The sequence below is a fragment of the Sinocyclocheilus anshuiensis genome, unplaced genomic scaffold (genome assembly GCF_001515605.1).
Source record: "Sinocyclocheilus anshuiensis isolate Anshui unplaced genomic scaffold, SAMN03320099.WGS_v1.1 scaffold68, whole genome shotgun sequence".
NCBI lineage: Eukaryota > Metazoa > Chordata > Actinopteri > Cypriniformes > Cyprinidae > Sinocyclocheilus > Sinocyclocheilus anshuiensis.
In genome coordinates this window covers 635,773-651,241 of record NW_015555741.1, presented here as the reverse complement: position 1 = coordinate 651,241, position 15,469 = coordinate 635,773, and the positions used below count along the sequence as shown (strand labels likewise).

Below are 15,469 nucleotides of genomic sequence, written 5' to 3'. Positions count from 1 at the left end.
TGTCACATAGGTAATCAAGCTTTTTCAAAACTTAATTCAGATTTAATATAGTCTCTGTTATACAGCACCTGTATAAAAGTAGACAAGCACGCGGTTGGTCTGAATTGCGTGGTTAAATTAATATTTTCAATGTCTGTCATCATGTACTTACCCTTGTCTTGTGTTTAATTATTATGCATTCGGTGTCCTGGCTGGTTTTCCATACAAGTGAACGGGGAATGGCTGTCATACGCATAATTGTCATAAAATAGTTCATAGTTCACTCCTTGCGTGAAGCGAGTCAAGCGATAACTTTCTGTGATCATAAATGGCGAATTTTAAGTTGTTATTTGCAGAAAAACTTCCCCTCAGCAATAGCTCTCAAACCTCATTTGTGTACATTCAAATATGGCACGTCAAAGACGCATCATCACGCACGTTTTGACGTACTGTTAGCGTTATTAGCTCGTTTAAAAACAGGCAGAGGAAATAGAAGGAATGTTCTAAATATTAATTTAGTTTTTTTCTATATCTTTGTCTATATTTTGAAGGATGTGTTACTCAGAGAAAGTTATAAAGCATTGTTTTATTTTTTCATTTCCGCCATTATTTTTCATATATATCTCTCTGAAAGGAAAAAGAGGCCTACGTGTTTACTGATGTGTCATCATCCTTATTTTCTTGTAAAATATTATTTTCTTGAAATATCTTGACAGACTTTGATCAACGCCCCAGCAAACACGTTAATGTGGGGCCCAAATGGGTTTCACATGGGCTACAGGGGTACAGAGTGGGCATGGGCATAAAATGGGCATCTTATCTGGGGCCCACTTGGGTGACCCAGCTAGGACCCACATGGGTGAACCCAGGTGGGCTCCCCATGTGGTTCCTAGTTGGGTAATTAATGGGAAATTTGTGCATGGGCTCAAAATGGGCTACACATGGGACCCTATTTGTTTTATCAAATATACAAGTGCAAACATAATTAATCCCATATAGGGTGATTACATGGATATATATAGTGCACATATGCGTCTTTAAAATTATTTTTGTTGTTTTGACGCTTGGATTACTTAATCAACATCTAACCCTCGATCTGCATGGGACAGATCCCGCGTGATTTCATTCAGCATTTCCCATCCCCCACCCGGCATGCGCTGAATCACGCCGACGCAATTATTCACTGACCGCTTTGCTGTCATTTTCGGGAGGAGAGGAGACGTTTGCCATCAGTGTATCCAAGACCCATGTAGGCAGGCTCATGTAGGCACCAAATGGGAGCTACCTGGTTAACCCATATGGGCCCTATATGGAGCCCATCAAGGGCCCATCATCAGCCCATCTGTGCTAACCCATGTGGGGCCACCATGGAAACTGGGGACAAAATTAGCTGGGTCCCAGTTGGGTAGCCAAGGTGGGCCCCAGATATCAGCCCAGTTGCAACCCCTATGGGCCCCACATAGGTGTGTTGGCTGGGGCAGAGGCTGTTTTTGATCTGCCATAGCAACAGCCATGCCCATGAATAGCTCAGGGTCTATATAGAGAGAGACTCCAGTAAAACACAGCTTTAAGATTGATGTAATTACAACCATCCCTCTTTCTCTCTCTCTCTCAAACACACACACACACACAGCCACTACATAACCAGAGGAACAAATCATCAGCACAACCGCTATTTACTATGTTTAATCTTACCGGCAGCTCAGCGGTTTGTTTTAGGAAACGTAATGGTCACTCATTGTTACCATGGAGAGCACACGTGAAAAGATGTTTGCCATGTTTTGAGATGTGCTCTTAAAAATTGACATTTTACATTCATTATTTGTGTTTGTATGAATAGTGCAAACTGAACTGTTGGTTCAGTGACTCACATTTTCTTTTTTTTATTGTAGTTAGTTGTGTACATGTAATTTGGGGACGAAAGCTCAAAAAGGTCAGACAGTCATATAATGAGAGCAGGTGTATGGTGCAGAGACTGGATCGACTCCAGGCCTGTTTTTATGGCACGGAGCAAATATCCATTTATTCCATTTATTTCCCTGACTGCAGCCGTGGACAACAAATCATTCGTGAGCCAAATGAGCAAGCGAGTTAAGGGTCACCTTCAGAGAGGTTCAGTCTAAAAAATTGAAGGGGGTCTGAATACTTTCCGTACCCACTGTAGCTGTGATAAAAAAAAAAAACATGCTTCATGATGGATTCTTTTAGTCTGGTTCCTCTGCCTATGATCTACACATCTCTTGTTTGGCAGATTAAACAGCAGGTTGCTTCCGCTGGTTTCAGTTGTTTCTGTTTCCATGTGAATGTTCCGGATATCTGATGGGGTTTTGAGGAACTAGGGTGCGTCTGATTCATTCACAGGATGAGGAGACAGAGACCCACTCAGTTCCCTTTGAGCACTAAAAATACAGACTGGAGCGGCCCTCACGACAGTGCCATCTGCCCTGGGCAGACGTCCAGGGACATACACACGCACAAGCACACAGTTTCCCAGGGCGAAGGATGCAAGAGCAATAGCAGCATCATATGATTAAGATAGTGTGACTTAGAAAGTCACATCAAAGAACAGGACTGCAACTAAATCCACTTACTTTATGCTCTAAATAGCATGTAAGATTAGGCTGAACGCATCCCAAAGCATAGTATGTTGAAAATAATACTATTTGGAGTGTATGCATCCATGCATGCTCTTTCACCCCACTTTTTTAGCACCCTTGGTTCTGGAAGCATTTTTTCCAATGGACAACTCAGACAAAGAGACAGATACAAGACTGTACTTAATGACTTATCTTATGAAGCATTGCAAATAACAAAAACGATTAATGTTAAAGATGTTATATATAGAAACAATATATTTTACATTTATTTTAATATCTGCATATTATGCATAGTAGTTTGAGATCAAAGGGAAACTATTACATCATTTGTAGTGCTTTATAGGAGTTAGTGTTTTTTTTGGCGCAATATACTTGTCACAGTTCACTGATTGGTGGGGATTTCTCTGCAGGATCATGGGTAATGTAGATTTCATCAGGAATTCCATTGTTGAACACCATTATTTAAAAAAATAAGTTGAAATAATGCAGCTTGATGCAGGCTTCAACAAAAGCATATCCTATTGATTAATAATCATATAGCTCATAGTAGGTCTGTCTATAAAGGTTTATTGTTCAAAATCAGTTCCCTTATGAAGAAAATGAATGGGCTTTTTATTTCCTGAACGTGGTTGTTGCGCTCTATAAAAGTGGAGCTTTGATTGTTTTTGACTTTTATATTGCATTAAAATTCCATGACACTTTTAAATATATTTTATTGTGTTATGCACATGCAATGTGTAACAAATGGTTGTGTGATCAACAATTTTATGTCCAACAGCATTCTGAATTAATACATACTCTGAATTATGTACCATCACTGATAAACTTTTAGGTCAGTTTAATTTGAAATGCATAAGGACGTTTTACTTCATTATTCATTGTATCTCAGAGTGAAACAGGATATTAAATGGGAAATAACTGGACTTTATTTAACATAATTGCATGGATTGTCAAAGTGGACAAAGAGGACGAGGGATTGAAAAGAGGCATTTGTCACATGAGCAGCAAATATGTTTTAAAGGTTTAAAATCAACTTATTGATTTTGATGATTACAAAGACAAATGTCCAAGGAATGTGTAATAATAAAGTAAATAGGGTCAAATCTGCTTTCATGTTGGCTTTAAATAGATTTATTTTCCTACCAATGCCAATTAGATTTTGTCATTCCACTTTAGCACACATACATTCCATGTTTCTGTCCATACTGCCATCGCTCTCGATTTTTCCACTCTTGGTTTTCTTTTCAAACAGTGTTTCCCTCTTTAAAATAACTGGTGTGTAAAGACAGATGTGCCCTTTGCTTTAAACCAATGGAGTTTCGTAATCAACTAACCAGCAGAATAATGATGCTCATTCACAAACAAAAGCCTGCCTCCTGTGTTTTTAGCATGCAATGAGACGTGACTGGCCTATAAAGACAAGAGCTGAGCTGAGTCTTGGTTAAATGTATGGTGCATGTTGAATCCTGGAATGGCTGAGGGTCTTCAACACATGTGTCCCATTTAGAATCCCCTCAAAGAGATTTAACGGGTTCCAGATTCATACGTGCTGGCTGTGCTCACTGTGACCCTTGTGTCTTTTCTTGTCTGAGCATGCTCAGTGTGCACCGACAGTGGATTGAACCTTGAGTCCTTGGGCTCTAGTTGCCCATTCTACCTCCCGCGTGCACCGTGAATTTTACAACAAAAACAGATCTGATTATCGTACAGCTGAGGGAAATATAATCCCATATATTCTCTCTCTGGACCTTCCAGAAGGTCGTTGAGCTCCAAATTGGAGTTACAGGCTTCAGATAAATGTACTGTAGCTTCATTAAAATTAATCTCGCTTTGCTAGGTTCTATCTACTTTATATGCTATCTGAGGGCCTCAGATCTGTGTGGACAGTCTTTTGCAGGCTCAGATCTAAATGTTATAACCTTTTCAGCATTATAGATTAATATACGAGAGATCATATGAGCCTCTGCGTTTTGCTGTGCCTCCTGTTGTGTTTGACTCTTTCGGCGAGATTTATGTGTTTGTTTTTTGGAGTGCATCGACTGAATGTATATAGGGGGTATCTGTGAGAACCTTTTGCTGAACTGTGAAGATCTCTGGTGCTTTTGATGCATCGCTCACTCAAGAGTTCAAATGGGCATTTCAATTACTCTAAATATGGTCTTTGTTAATAAAATAGATATTTTGGCGCATGAAAATAGTTTACTCCCATAGTTTTCTGCACATCCAGTTCACTTTATTTACGGTGAGCATTAAGTGCTATATATCTCTCAAAACATTGTATTTCCTTTGTGCATGAATACAGAGGAACAAACAGAAACGCAACTAGGCAGGATGCCACTGTCTTAGGAGTAGCGGTTAGCTAATGACAGTACATTTTGCCAAATGATTTTATACTCTATTATGTATATCTAACAGGATAAAGAAGTCATTTACTCAAAAATCTGTCATTGTTTACTCACCCTCATGTCATTCCAAACCCAGACTTGCTTTCTTATGTGGAACAAGGAATTTTGAAGAATCTAGTGATATGTTTCCATGCAATTACAATCAAAGGGTACAAACGTTCAAGTTTCAAAAAGGATGGAAAAGAACCATGAAAGTAGTCCAGATGACTGTATTCCAAGTCTTCTGAAGTCATACTTTAGCTTTGTGTGAGGAACAAATCAAAATTTAAGTCAGTGTTTACTGGTAATCTTTGTCTGAATAATTTAGTGAGTTCAAGTAAACAGGTAAAAAGAGTGATTCACCTTGGATTTACATTAGATTGAGTACACTCAAATCACTCTGATAGTTGAATAAATCCTTCAGACTGGTTTGTGAACCAGATCTAACGATTCACTCAACAAGGGGTGAGTAAATGATGAAAGGATTTTTATTTTGGGGTGAACCGTTCCTTTAATTCATATGAAATTGTGATATTTTTAACCTTAATTTACCATGGTAAATTTGATTAGTATTTGCCTAATATGTGACGTTTTTGTTGTAACAATAGTATCCTGTTGATGATCTCGGATAAGGGAATTACATGAGTCATAAATTGACTCCTGAACCTCTACCAAGACATTTGACCATAGTTCCTGTGAGAATGTTCCATTTCTGGATCCTTCCCAGAATTCCATAAAGGGGTTTCCCAATGAGTCTGGCCGTATAATGTTACCGTGGCGTAGACGCTGATGATTTGGCCCCTGGAAACCTATTCAATGGAACAGGGATCTCCTTGACATAAGGCCCAGGAGTGATGTGTGAATGATTTACTAAAGGAGTGAAAGCAATAGAGGGAAAAAAATCAAATTTGCAATCCAAGGCAGGTGGCTACATTAGCATACAGCCGAATATTACTACACTGAGCTCTGGGAATCCTGCAGAAAAGCAGTTATATAAACATTCTCATGGGGCCGAAGCTGGAACTCTCCAGAACAGTGTCTTTTCTATACAACAGCTGACAAGACAGCTGGAAAAGTTTTAAATTCAAACTTCCATCTGCTGTGTGTCTTCCCACTTCCACATTCACACATTAATGGTGCACGTCATCATTAAAATATTTCAAAAAAAAAAAAAAAATCTCCCTCTGTTTTTGCAGCTTCCTATTTCGGAGACAGCTACTGTCGGATAGATGCCGTTCAGGACCTGTCAAGTTTTCAAGTGTCGCTCCAGTTTAAAACAAGCAGACGTAGCGGTCTACTCCTACTGGCGGCAGGACACAGAGATTACCTCTCGCTGGAGCTCTACAATGGCAGATTACAGGTGAAATACAGTACATTTAGATCACCAACAGCTGCACATGTCACTTTAAATCACCCTTTGACTTCTAGTTGCTTTGTTGCTGTAATTCACTGTCAGTGTGAACACTCTTTAAGTGTTAAACTGCTTTGGATTAAAAGTACCTTTTATATGATGACTTATACACTAAAGACAGAGATCAAATCTGGCAAAATCAGAAAGCACAGGGTGCAGTTCTGCAAAATATCTACTTTGTAATGTAAATTAAAACCCAGACTGACTAGACAAATAAATCAAATCTCCACTAGTTTCTCATGGCCCTTCAAGACTTCAGGGCCCCAGAAGGAGCCACACACTGAGAAAATCTCTTGTGAGTTTTTGAGAAGCAGCCGTTTGGTTTGTGGTGAGAGGGATGACTCACATTCGCTTCCAGCTCCGCTGTGACTGAATCGTCAGTTTTTTCAGCTCAACACATGGAAAAAGCTTCCACGGCTTGAATGAGTTACTGGTTTGCTCTGAGATATTTCTTCTTCATCTGCAGCCTCCCTAGAAAATGGCTCCCGCTCCGCATAGATAAACACAGACGCTCAAACTGCCTGCATTATGCTGCAATATGAAACGGTACCAAGACTATTTCATCGGTGGCAGGATTTGTCATTAAAAACGCATTTCCACCGACATATTCAATTCATGCAGATGTACTTTTTTTTTCTTTGGAGACTGCAGATCTGAAATGAGATCTGTGATATTTTCAGTTTAGGTGGCTACGGAGTGTTTGAAATACTGTGTAGCCAACTGATCCAGCAAAGTCTGTATTAGAATTTCACAGCTGAATGCATGTATAATGCACTGTGAAAAAGTATACTCTTAACCAGTACCTTTGTCTTGTATTCTAGTTCTAGTTCTTGTATTCTATGTTTAAAGATAAATGTACCTGAGAAGCAAAATTACATGTATTAAGAAACCATTACCTAGTTGTGCTTTTGGAGCAAGGAAACCCCAAAACCCTGAACAAACTTCTTATACTAACATGTATTAACCTTCAGCATGCAATTCCTCCAGCCAATTTGTGCTACAAACATGAATGTTACCTCAAATTATATCGCGGGAAATAAACCAGGACATCTTAGCAACCGATTAGCAATGTACTACAAAACACTCAGAACAGCTTAGAAACTGCATTAAAAATACCCTGCTACCCTGTTGAAAAAACAGCATATGCTGGTTAGCTGTTTTGAAGCATGGTAGCTGGTTTGAGCTACTAGCTCCTGCTCAGGACCAGCTTATAACCAGCTCATGACCAACTAAGGACCAGCTTAAACCAGCTCTAACCAGCTACCATGCTTCAAAACATACCTAAACAGCATATGCTGTTTTTTTTTCAACAGGGTAACCACTCAAAACACCCTAACATCATGGCAGCAACTTTTCCACTGGCAAACAGCACAAACAATTTTTTCCAGTAAATGTAAACATGATGTTTTGCTTTTTATATTTAACAGTCACTTTTGTTGTTTAATAATTTGTTTGTCTGTGTATCTTTACAGGCTAGAATTGACATGGGCTCCGGAGAAAAGGTTCTCTCCTCCACCATGGGTCTCCAGCTCAGTAACCTTCTGGACCATCATGTGTCTCTCATTCTGAAAGACTCCAAACTTACTATGGCTGTAGACAACCTGTACACCACCTTCATCCCAGCGGAGAATGAAGATGAGCACCTGAACATCGACCAGGGCGTGTTTCTTGGGGGCGTGAGGGACCTGGAAGTAGAGTACCTGAGCACAGCTGTTCCCTTCCTGCGTGGTTGCATGAGCAACGTTATGTTTGAATCTCATGAATTTGATATTCTGGCTTCAGCAGCTACAGTCTGCTATGACACCAAGGGGAGCTGCAGCAGTGAGTTTGAGGCAGGGGACGGAGACACCACAAGCTTTATCAGTGCAGAATCATTCATCTCTTTCCCTACCTGGACCAGACCTAGCTCAGGCTCCCGTAGCCTGGAGATGCTGATGAAGACGACCATTGAGGATGCTCTGTTGCTCTTCCACCCAGGACACCAGACAGACTTCATTGCCATCGGAATGGCAGGAGGGTTCCTAAAAGGTGTAATGGATCTAGGAAGTGGAATGTATGTGCTAGACAATGTGGAGGTGAAAGTGGATGATGATCAGTGGCACAGAGTAAAAGTTCAAATTGACCGCAATGAGTTCTTGATAAATGTGGACAGTCAAACAGTTTCACTCCCTCTTAATGAGACAGAAAAGCTGGATCTAGTGGGGAACCTGTACCTGGGAGGTATTCAAAGGAAGATGAAGGATGTGTTTCAAAATTATTTGGCTCGTGTGGAGGAGGAGGTCACAACGGAGTCCTTTATTGGATGTTTAGGAGAAATCAAGGTGAATCAGAAGGGCAGAAGCCTGCAGGATGCTCTGATAACTAAAGACATTCATGGAAAATGTGAAGGAGAATATGATTACTCAACCTATGATGAAGATTTGGAGTTAACAACTACACCTCCAGTAAGAATCACATACATTAATGTCAATACTGATGAAAGACACTGTTTCCCTGCAGAGGAATTGCCAGAGATGTTCCGCAATATTTCCAGGCTCCTGGACATCACTCCTATGCTGGTTCCTGAGGGAGGAGAGGCCAACATCGACATCGTAAACCTAAACCCAACATTTAACCTAAAAGCTGCAGGTGTTCGTGAATCTGAGATCATCTTTACTCTGCTGAATGATCCCTGGTATGGACTGGTTGATATGAACTTAAGACAGACAAGAGTAAAGAAGTTTACCCTTCTGGATGTTGTCAACAAGAAAATCAAGTATCTTCATAATGGCAATGAAAGGTATGGAGATCAAATCCAGCTAGAGGTGACTGTTCATGGAACGAATCTCCCAGAGTGCTTGAGTGTTGCACGCAAGTATGTGCTACCAGTGGAGATCATCCCCGTCAATGACATCCCTCAGCTCAGTGCAGGTGACATCTCAATCACAGCTAACAGGCGCACACGTTTGAGCCCAAACCTCATTAAAATCTCAGACTCTGACAATCGTTGTGATGAACTCAAGATAACAGTCACGTCGGACCCTACTGCTGCTGGATATCTGGAGAATGCTCAACAGCCAGGATTTGGTCTAAGAGAGTTCACTTGTAGACAACTGAAAGAAGGAAATATCTACTACGTGCACAAAGGTGGAGAAGTGCCAGAACTTACCCTGCAGGTCTCAGATGGAGATTCAGTTAGCAACTCCAGCACATTTAAGTTGCTTATAACCCAGCCACAGATGACAGTTGTCACAAATACTGGCCTTCTGATCACCCAGGATGACAGCACCCCTATAGGAATACAAAATCTGGCTATTTCTGCAACTCCAGAAACTGGCGATGTTGTATATAATGTCACTCAGCCACTTCAGTTTGGAGAACTGCAGTTGATCTCAGACGATGGGGTACCAAAAAGAGTCACACTATTTCACCAGTCTGATCTGGAGCAGAACCGACTGAAATACATTCCCAACCCCACAGCTGATCTCAAGGGCACAGAAACAGAGTTTATTCACTTCAATGCACAGCTTGGACAGGTCATCCTCCCAGACAACTTATTTATAATAAAGATCATGCCTGCCCTTATAGGAATAGGTAAAAGGGTTCCTCTGGAAGTTGAAGTTTGGCAGCAAAAAGTCATTAAACCTGAACAACTACAAGCTTTTGTGATGGAAAGCAACACTGATTCAAGATCAATACAGTACATGATTACGAAAAGCCCAGTCCAAGGAGTCTTGATGATGCTTGATAAAGAGTTGTCTGATGGTGATACCTTCACCCAACAAGACATTTTGAGCGGTTTCATCAGTTACAGTCCTCGTGTCCGCAGAGCGGTTGACTTTGAGGATCAGTTCCAGTTCAAAGTATTTGCAGAGGATCAGTACTCCAGAGTGTACACCTTTCCAATCAAAATCAAGGCTGATTCTGATGCTCCTGTCCTCATCAACGAGAGACTCGTTGTGCTGGAAGGAAATGAAAGCATCATAAATAAAGAATACCTCTGGGTTCAATCCTCCACCTCAACAGACTTTGTGTACAGGATAGTGCAAGATCCCAAACATGGTCGTCTTATCAGGGACTCCCCACCAGGAATGCAAAGGTTTGATGGTGCAATTCGAGTCTTTAGCAATGAGGATCTCTCTTTGAATAGGTTGGTCTACAAACATGATGGATCAGAGACAAGTCATGACCAGTTTTCCTTTCTGGCATTTGATTCAAGAGGTGGCAATGGTTGGCAAGAAGAGGGTCATGAGGTACTGAGGGGAGTGTTTAACATTGCAATACAATCCAGGAATGACTACGTACCTCAAAGGGTAATCCACAAACCTTTTAATGTTATCAGAAATGGCCAGCATTTATTGACCACTGAAGACATTTTGTTCAGAGACGATGATTTAGACTTTAATGACACCCAGCTGGTTTACGTGAGAGTGGGAATTCTTTCAGGAAACATTGTCTCCACAGCAGACCCAACGCAACCTCTCTACCGCTTTACTCAGGCTGACCTGAGGGACGGGAAGGTTTTGTTTGTCCATCATGGGGCAGATCGTGAGCGATTCCAACTTCAAGTATCTGATGGTTTTCATAAGACAACAGCTGTACTTCAGGTGCAAGCAGGTGACCCTTATCTACGTATAGCCAACAATAACATGGTGGTCATGGACCATGGTAGCACCAAGACACTGAACACCAGTCTGCTAAGTGCAGAGACCAACATGGACATCAGAAGTGCAGCTGAGATCATTTATGATGTGACTTCTCCTCCCAGTGATGGTAGGATTATAGTCAGTGGAATTGAATCTTCCACATTTACACAAGAGGACCTGACTAAGGGTGTGGTCTCCTATGAACACAGTGACCAGAGCCTTAGCTCGAAAGATTCCTTTGCCTTCACTGTGCAAGCTAAGGGTTGGTCCACAGAAGGCACTTTCAGGATTAAGATATTCAAGAAAGGATACCTGTCACAGCCAAAGGTCACGTCAAACATGGTGATCCTTGCCTATGAAGGAGAGCATTCTGTTATTGATGCAAGCCACCTGGAGGTAAAACTTAATACCTTTCTTAAATATATTTTTAAAAATATTAATGAATTTTTCTCATTCTGTTGGCATTTTATGGCATGTTTTGAAAATTAGTTTATGCTTAAACGTGTGTAAATTGTTAGTAAAAATCGTTCTTGTAGATGCACTACAGAATTCTGACCTCTCGATTGCCATTTGTGGATCAAAACATAAAATTGCAAGTTGCTGCTCAGATATAATTATTGTACTGTAGTGAATTGGGTTTAAACAACAACAGTTCTGAACACTGATTTTTTTTTTCACTCAATGTCAAAATTAGATTAATTTGTATCACAAAAAAAGAAAATTGTTACCAAATCAAGTGCAACAATTTACACACAAAAAATGGTTTTCATCAACTTGTGTTTTAGGAAAGAGGCCATGAGTGTGCTTTCATGTCAAGTCATAAGTTGTTATCCAAAGGCAGAAAGCCAGTGCTTTAAACAGCTCACATATAGCAAAAATATTAATATCAGTTTACAAAGACTTCTAACAGTCCTTAATTATAATTTGTGTTCAACAGCTGTTGTATTACTGCTGTGGAAGTTTCCAGAACCGCAAGAGCACTGCTCCCAAAATCCCTGAATGCTGGTCTCATAAATCTATCCAGGAGCTGCTTTGCATTTAGTTGCAAACTGTGTGTTTTAGAAGAAAGAAAATGTTTCAAATGTAGTTGAAACTCTGCAGTGGTTCTGCTATTGTTGACGCTCCACTGAGTGTACTTTCAGTAATTACCCAAGTGTTGCAGTAGAGGAAACAGCCTCTGCTCAGATTCATTAGGACATTTGTGATGCCTGACATTGATTTACGTTTTGTGCTACTTTTTCCTCCAAGTGTTTCTGAGATTTATCACATGCTAAATAGGGGATTTGGCATAATGTAATTTATGATAACAGCTCAAGGTTTCTATAATGTACCATTCAGGGCCATTTAATAGATCAAAACATTTTTTATGTATTTTTAAACTATGTAAATATTACTCTAAGATTTAAGTTGAAGGGATAGTTCAGCCAACAATTAAATTCCTTTATTCATCCTCATGTAATTCCCAATGTACCTTTCTTTCTTCAATGTCATTTCCATTTACATATGTTCAAATATGGCATGTCAAAATAAGTTCATGTCCTAACATTATTGATATGAAACGTAATATTTAAATGTATGCAAATACAAATTCAGATAGCTGGTACCTGGCTCTCCGTAGGGATATGCAGTATTTGAAAGCAGTTTTTCCAGGTTCTTACTGCACTCATTTGAAGGTCTTCTTGCCATCCTCTTAGGTGATGCAAAAAGACATCCTGCCCAAAGAGATGGTGTACTCCGTCAAAGACTTTCCACGGCTGGGTCATGTGGTCAAACTCAACAACGACTCAGACAATACGGCGTCACCCGTGCTGGACTACATTCAATCCTTCACACAAGAGGACATAAACCTGGGCAGAATCTTTTACGTCTCCGTTTCCCTTCAGGGCCAGGACCATTTTACCGTCGATGTTAGCAATGGCTTCACCACCATAGAAGATCTACAGGTGCAGGTGGTCATTTTTCCACGCATCATACCCATCCAGGTGGTCAACCTCACCGTGAGGGAGGGTGGATCTGTGGCGCTGACCCAAGAGGTTCTGAATATCACACACCACTTCTACCGTTCCATGAACATCGAGTTTATTATGGAGGAAGCACCTCAGCATGGAGATATTAAGTATCTGGATGAAGAAGATGGACTTCTCACCTTCACCTGGGAGGATGTGAGTGCCAACAAATACACAACATTTTACTATTATTTATATACAATTATAAAGTGTTCATTATATTAATGTTTTGAATTAGCTTTTATTTTTATGTTCAGTTTTCATTTTAATTTAAGTTTTAGTCATTTTATTATGTGCTTTTGTCACTTTTATTAGTTTTTGTTTTTAAAATATTTATATTATATATAGCTTTATTTTTTATTTCAGTTAGTTGTAAAGGCAACATTTCTAATTTTCATTTCACCTCGGGAAACATGTTCACCAACCCTTATATGGGCGTCAGAGGAGTGGTCATGGTTATAAAGCTTGGGAAGAGGAGTGGCCATCTTAAAAAACATGTTCAGCAACCCTTATATGGGCATCAGAGGAGTGGCCATTGATGTTAGGTGTGGGGATGGGAGGAGTAACCTCAGAAACATATTCGTCAATCCTTATGGGTATCAGAGGATATAGATTTTTTCCATTGAATATTTAGATTGTATTTTATTTTGGCTTTATTTCAATTACTGAAAACATTTTTGAATAGTTTTGGTTTCTTTTAGTTTTAGTTAAGAATCACAACACTGACATGAAATAAAAAATTCTGTAATAATTTACTCGTTCTCTAACTTTCTTCTGTGGAACACAAGATGAGATATTTAGCATAATCTTCACACTGATTTTTACTATACAATTATTGCATATTGTGTCCAGGAGGTCTGAATATCCAAAAAGGACACAAAATCTCCATAACAGCAGTCCACATGACTCATAAAACTATATCGATACAGCTAGAATATGCAAATGAGATTTAAGATCTGCAGTGGCCATCATGTGACTTCAGAAAACTTGAAATAGAATAGAATAGAATAGAATAGAATAGAATAGAATAGAATAGCTTTTTATTGTACAGCTGTACAACAAAAAAATTGTTTTGCTCTCACATTGAAAAGTACACATACATACAAAAATGTACATTTAACAAAATGCAAACAATGATACAGAAAAAGTAAACCGTGCAAATGTAAACAGGTGTACAGTAGACAGTGCAAATATAAACAGTTATATATACCAAATGTGCAAAATAGGTATAGTGCAAATGTAGCAGATACTGTATGTACAGTAGTGAATTAAATATTAATAAATACAAGAGAATTGAGGAATAAATATATAAATATGAGAACAGTGTATTGCACAGCTACACCAGTAGCTGTATGAGTAGTAAGTGTATAGTCTTTAGTATACCACAACCTTGAAGCTTGTGATTGAGTGATATGTCTTCTATTAATTGGAGTTCAGTTCTAAGATAGCACGTGGATAAAAACTGTTCCGGAGTCTGGAGGTGTGTGTCTTGAGGGATCTGTAGCATCTTCCAGGGGGCAACAGAGTGAAGAGGTGGTTGTCGGGGTGGGAAGAGTCCTTTATTATACTTCTGGCCCGACGTATGCATCTGGTGCTGTAGATGTCAGCAAGTGAAGGCGGTGATTTTCTGTGCGGAGTTGATGACTCTCTGCAAAGCTTTTTTCTCAGTCATAGTGCAGCCAGCATCCCACACCAGAATGCCATGGGAAAGTATGCTTCCTACTGAACAGTGGTAAAAGGACACAAGCAGCTGCTGAGACAGGTTCGTTTTCTTCAGCATCCTCAGAAAGTACAGCCGTTGTTGTGCCTTCTTGACCAGGGACGTTGCGTTTACAGTCCATGCGAGGTCCTGGGAGATGTGTGTGCCAAGAAATTTAAAGGTGGTCACCCTCTCCACCGTTTCTCCTCCAATGTATAGAGGGGTTGGTTCCTCTTTCTGTTGGATTGAGTGCCAGGTTGTTACTGATGCACCATTCTGAGAGTTTAGCCACCTCCTCCCTGTAGGCAGATTCGTCACCATTTGATATTAACCCCACCACAGTGGTGTCATCTGCAAATTTAATGATTGTGTTTGTACTGTGGGTTGGTGTGCAGTTGTGGGTGTATAGTGAGTATAACAGAGGTCTCAGCACAGAGCCTTGTGGAGCTCCAGTGCTGAGAGTCAGAGTGGTTGAGTGATGGACCCCAGCCTGACAGTCTGTGTGCGGTTTGTTAGAAAATCCTTTACCCAGAAACATATGTAATCACTGGCACCCAGGTTAAGCAGTTTGGTGACCATTCTGCTGGGAATGATAGTGTTAAATGCGGGACTAAAGTCCACAAACAGCATCCTTACAAATGTTCCCGGGTGCTCCAAATGATTCAGCGCGGTGTAAAAATAGGAGATAATCCACAATAGGAGCTTGAGCCAACACACGTAGAGAACGAGTAGACCTGACAAACACAAACTGAACAGACTAGGACTTAA

General features: G+C 40.1%; 1 protein-coding gene across 1 annotated transcript in view; it reads left to right on the top strand.

Annotated features, from left to right (window-relative positions):
* The first annotated feature begins 775 nt into the window (after window positions 1-775).
* Window positions 776-15,469, top strand: part of LOC107673216 (chondroitin sulfate proteoglycan 4-like) — a 34,403-nt gene continuing 19,709 nt past the window's right edge. Inside the window, exons 1-4 of the mRNA XM_016466714.1 lie at window positions 776-848; window positions 6,157-6,320; window positions 7,844-11,392; window positions 12,691-13,158. Of these exons, the coding sequence (XP_016322200.1) occupies window positions 776-848; window positions 6,157-6,320; window positions 7,844-11,392; window positions 12,691-13,158 (4,254 nt within the window). The remainder of the gene's footprint in view (window positions 849-6,156; window positions 6,321-7,843; window positions 11,393-12,690; window positions 13,159-15,469) is intronic.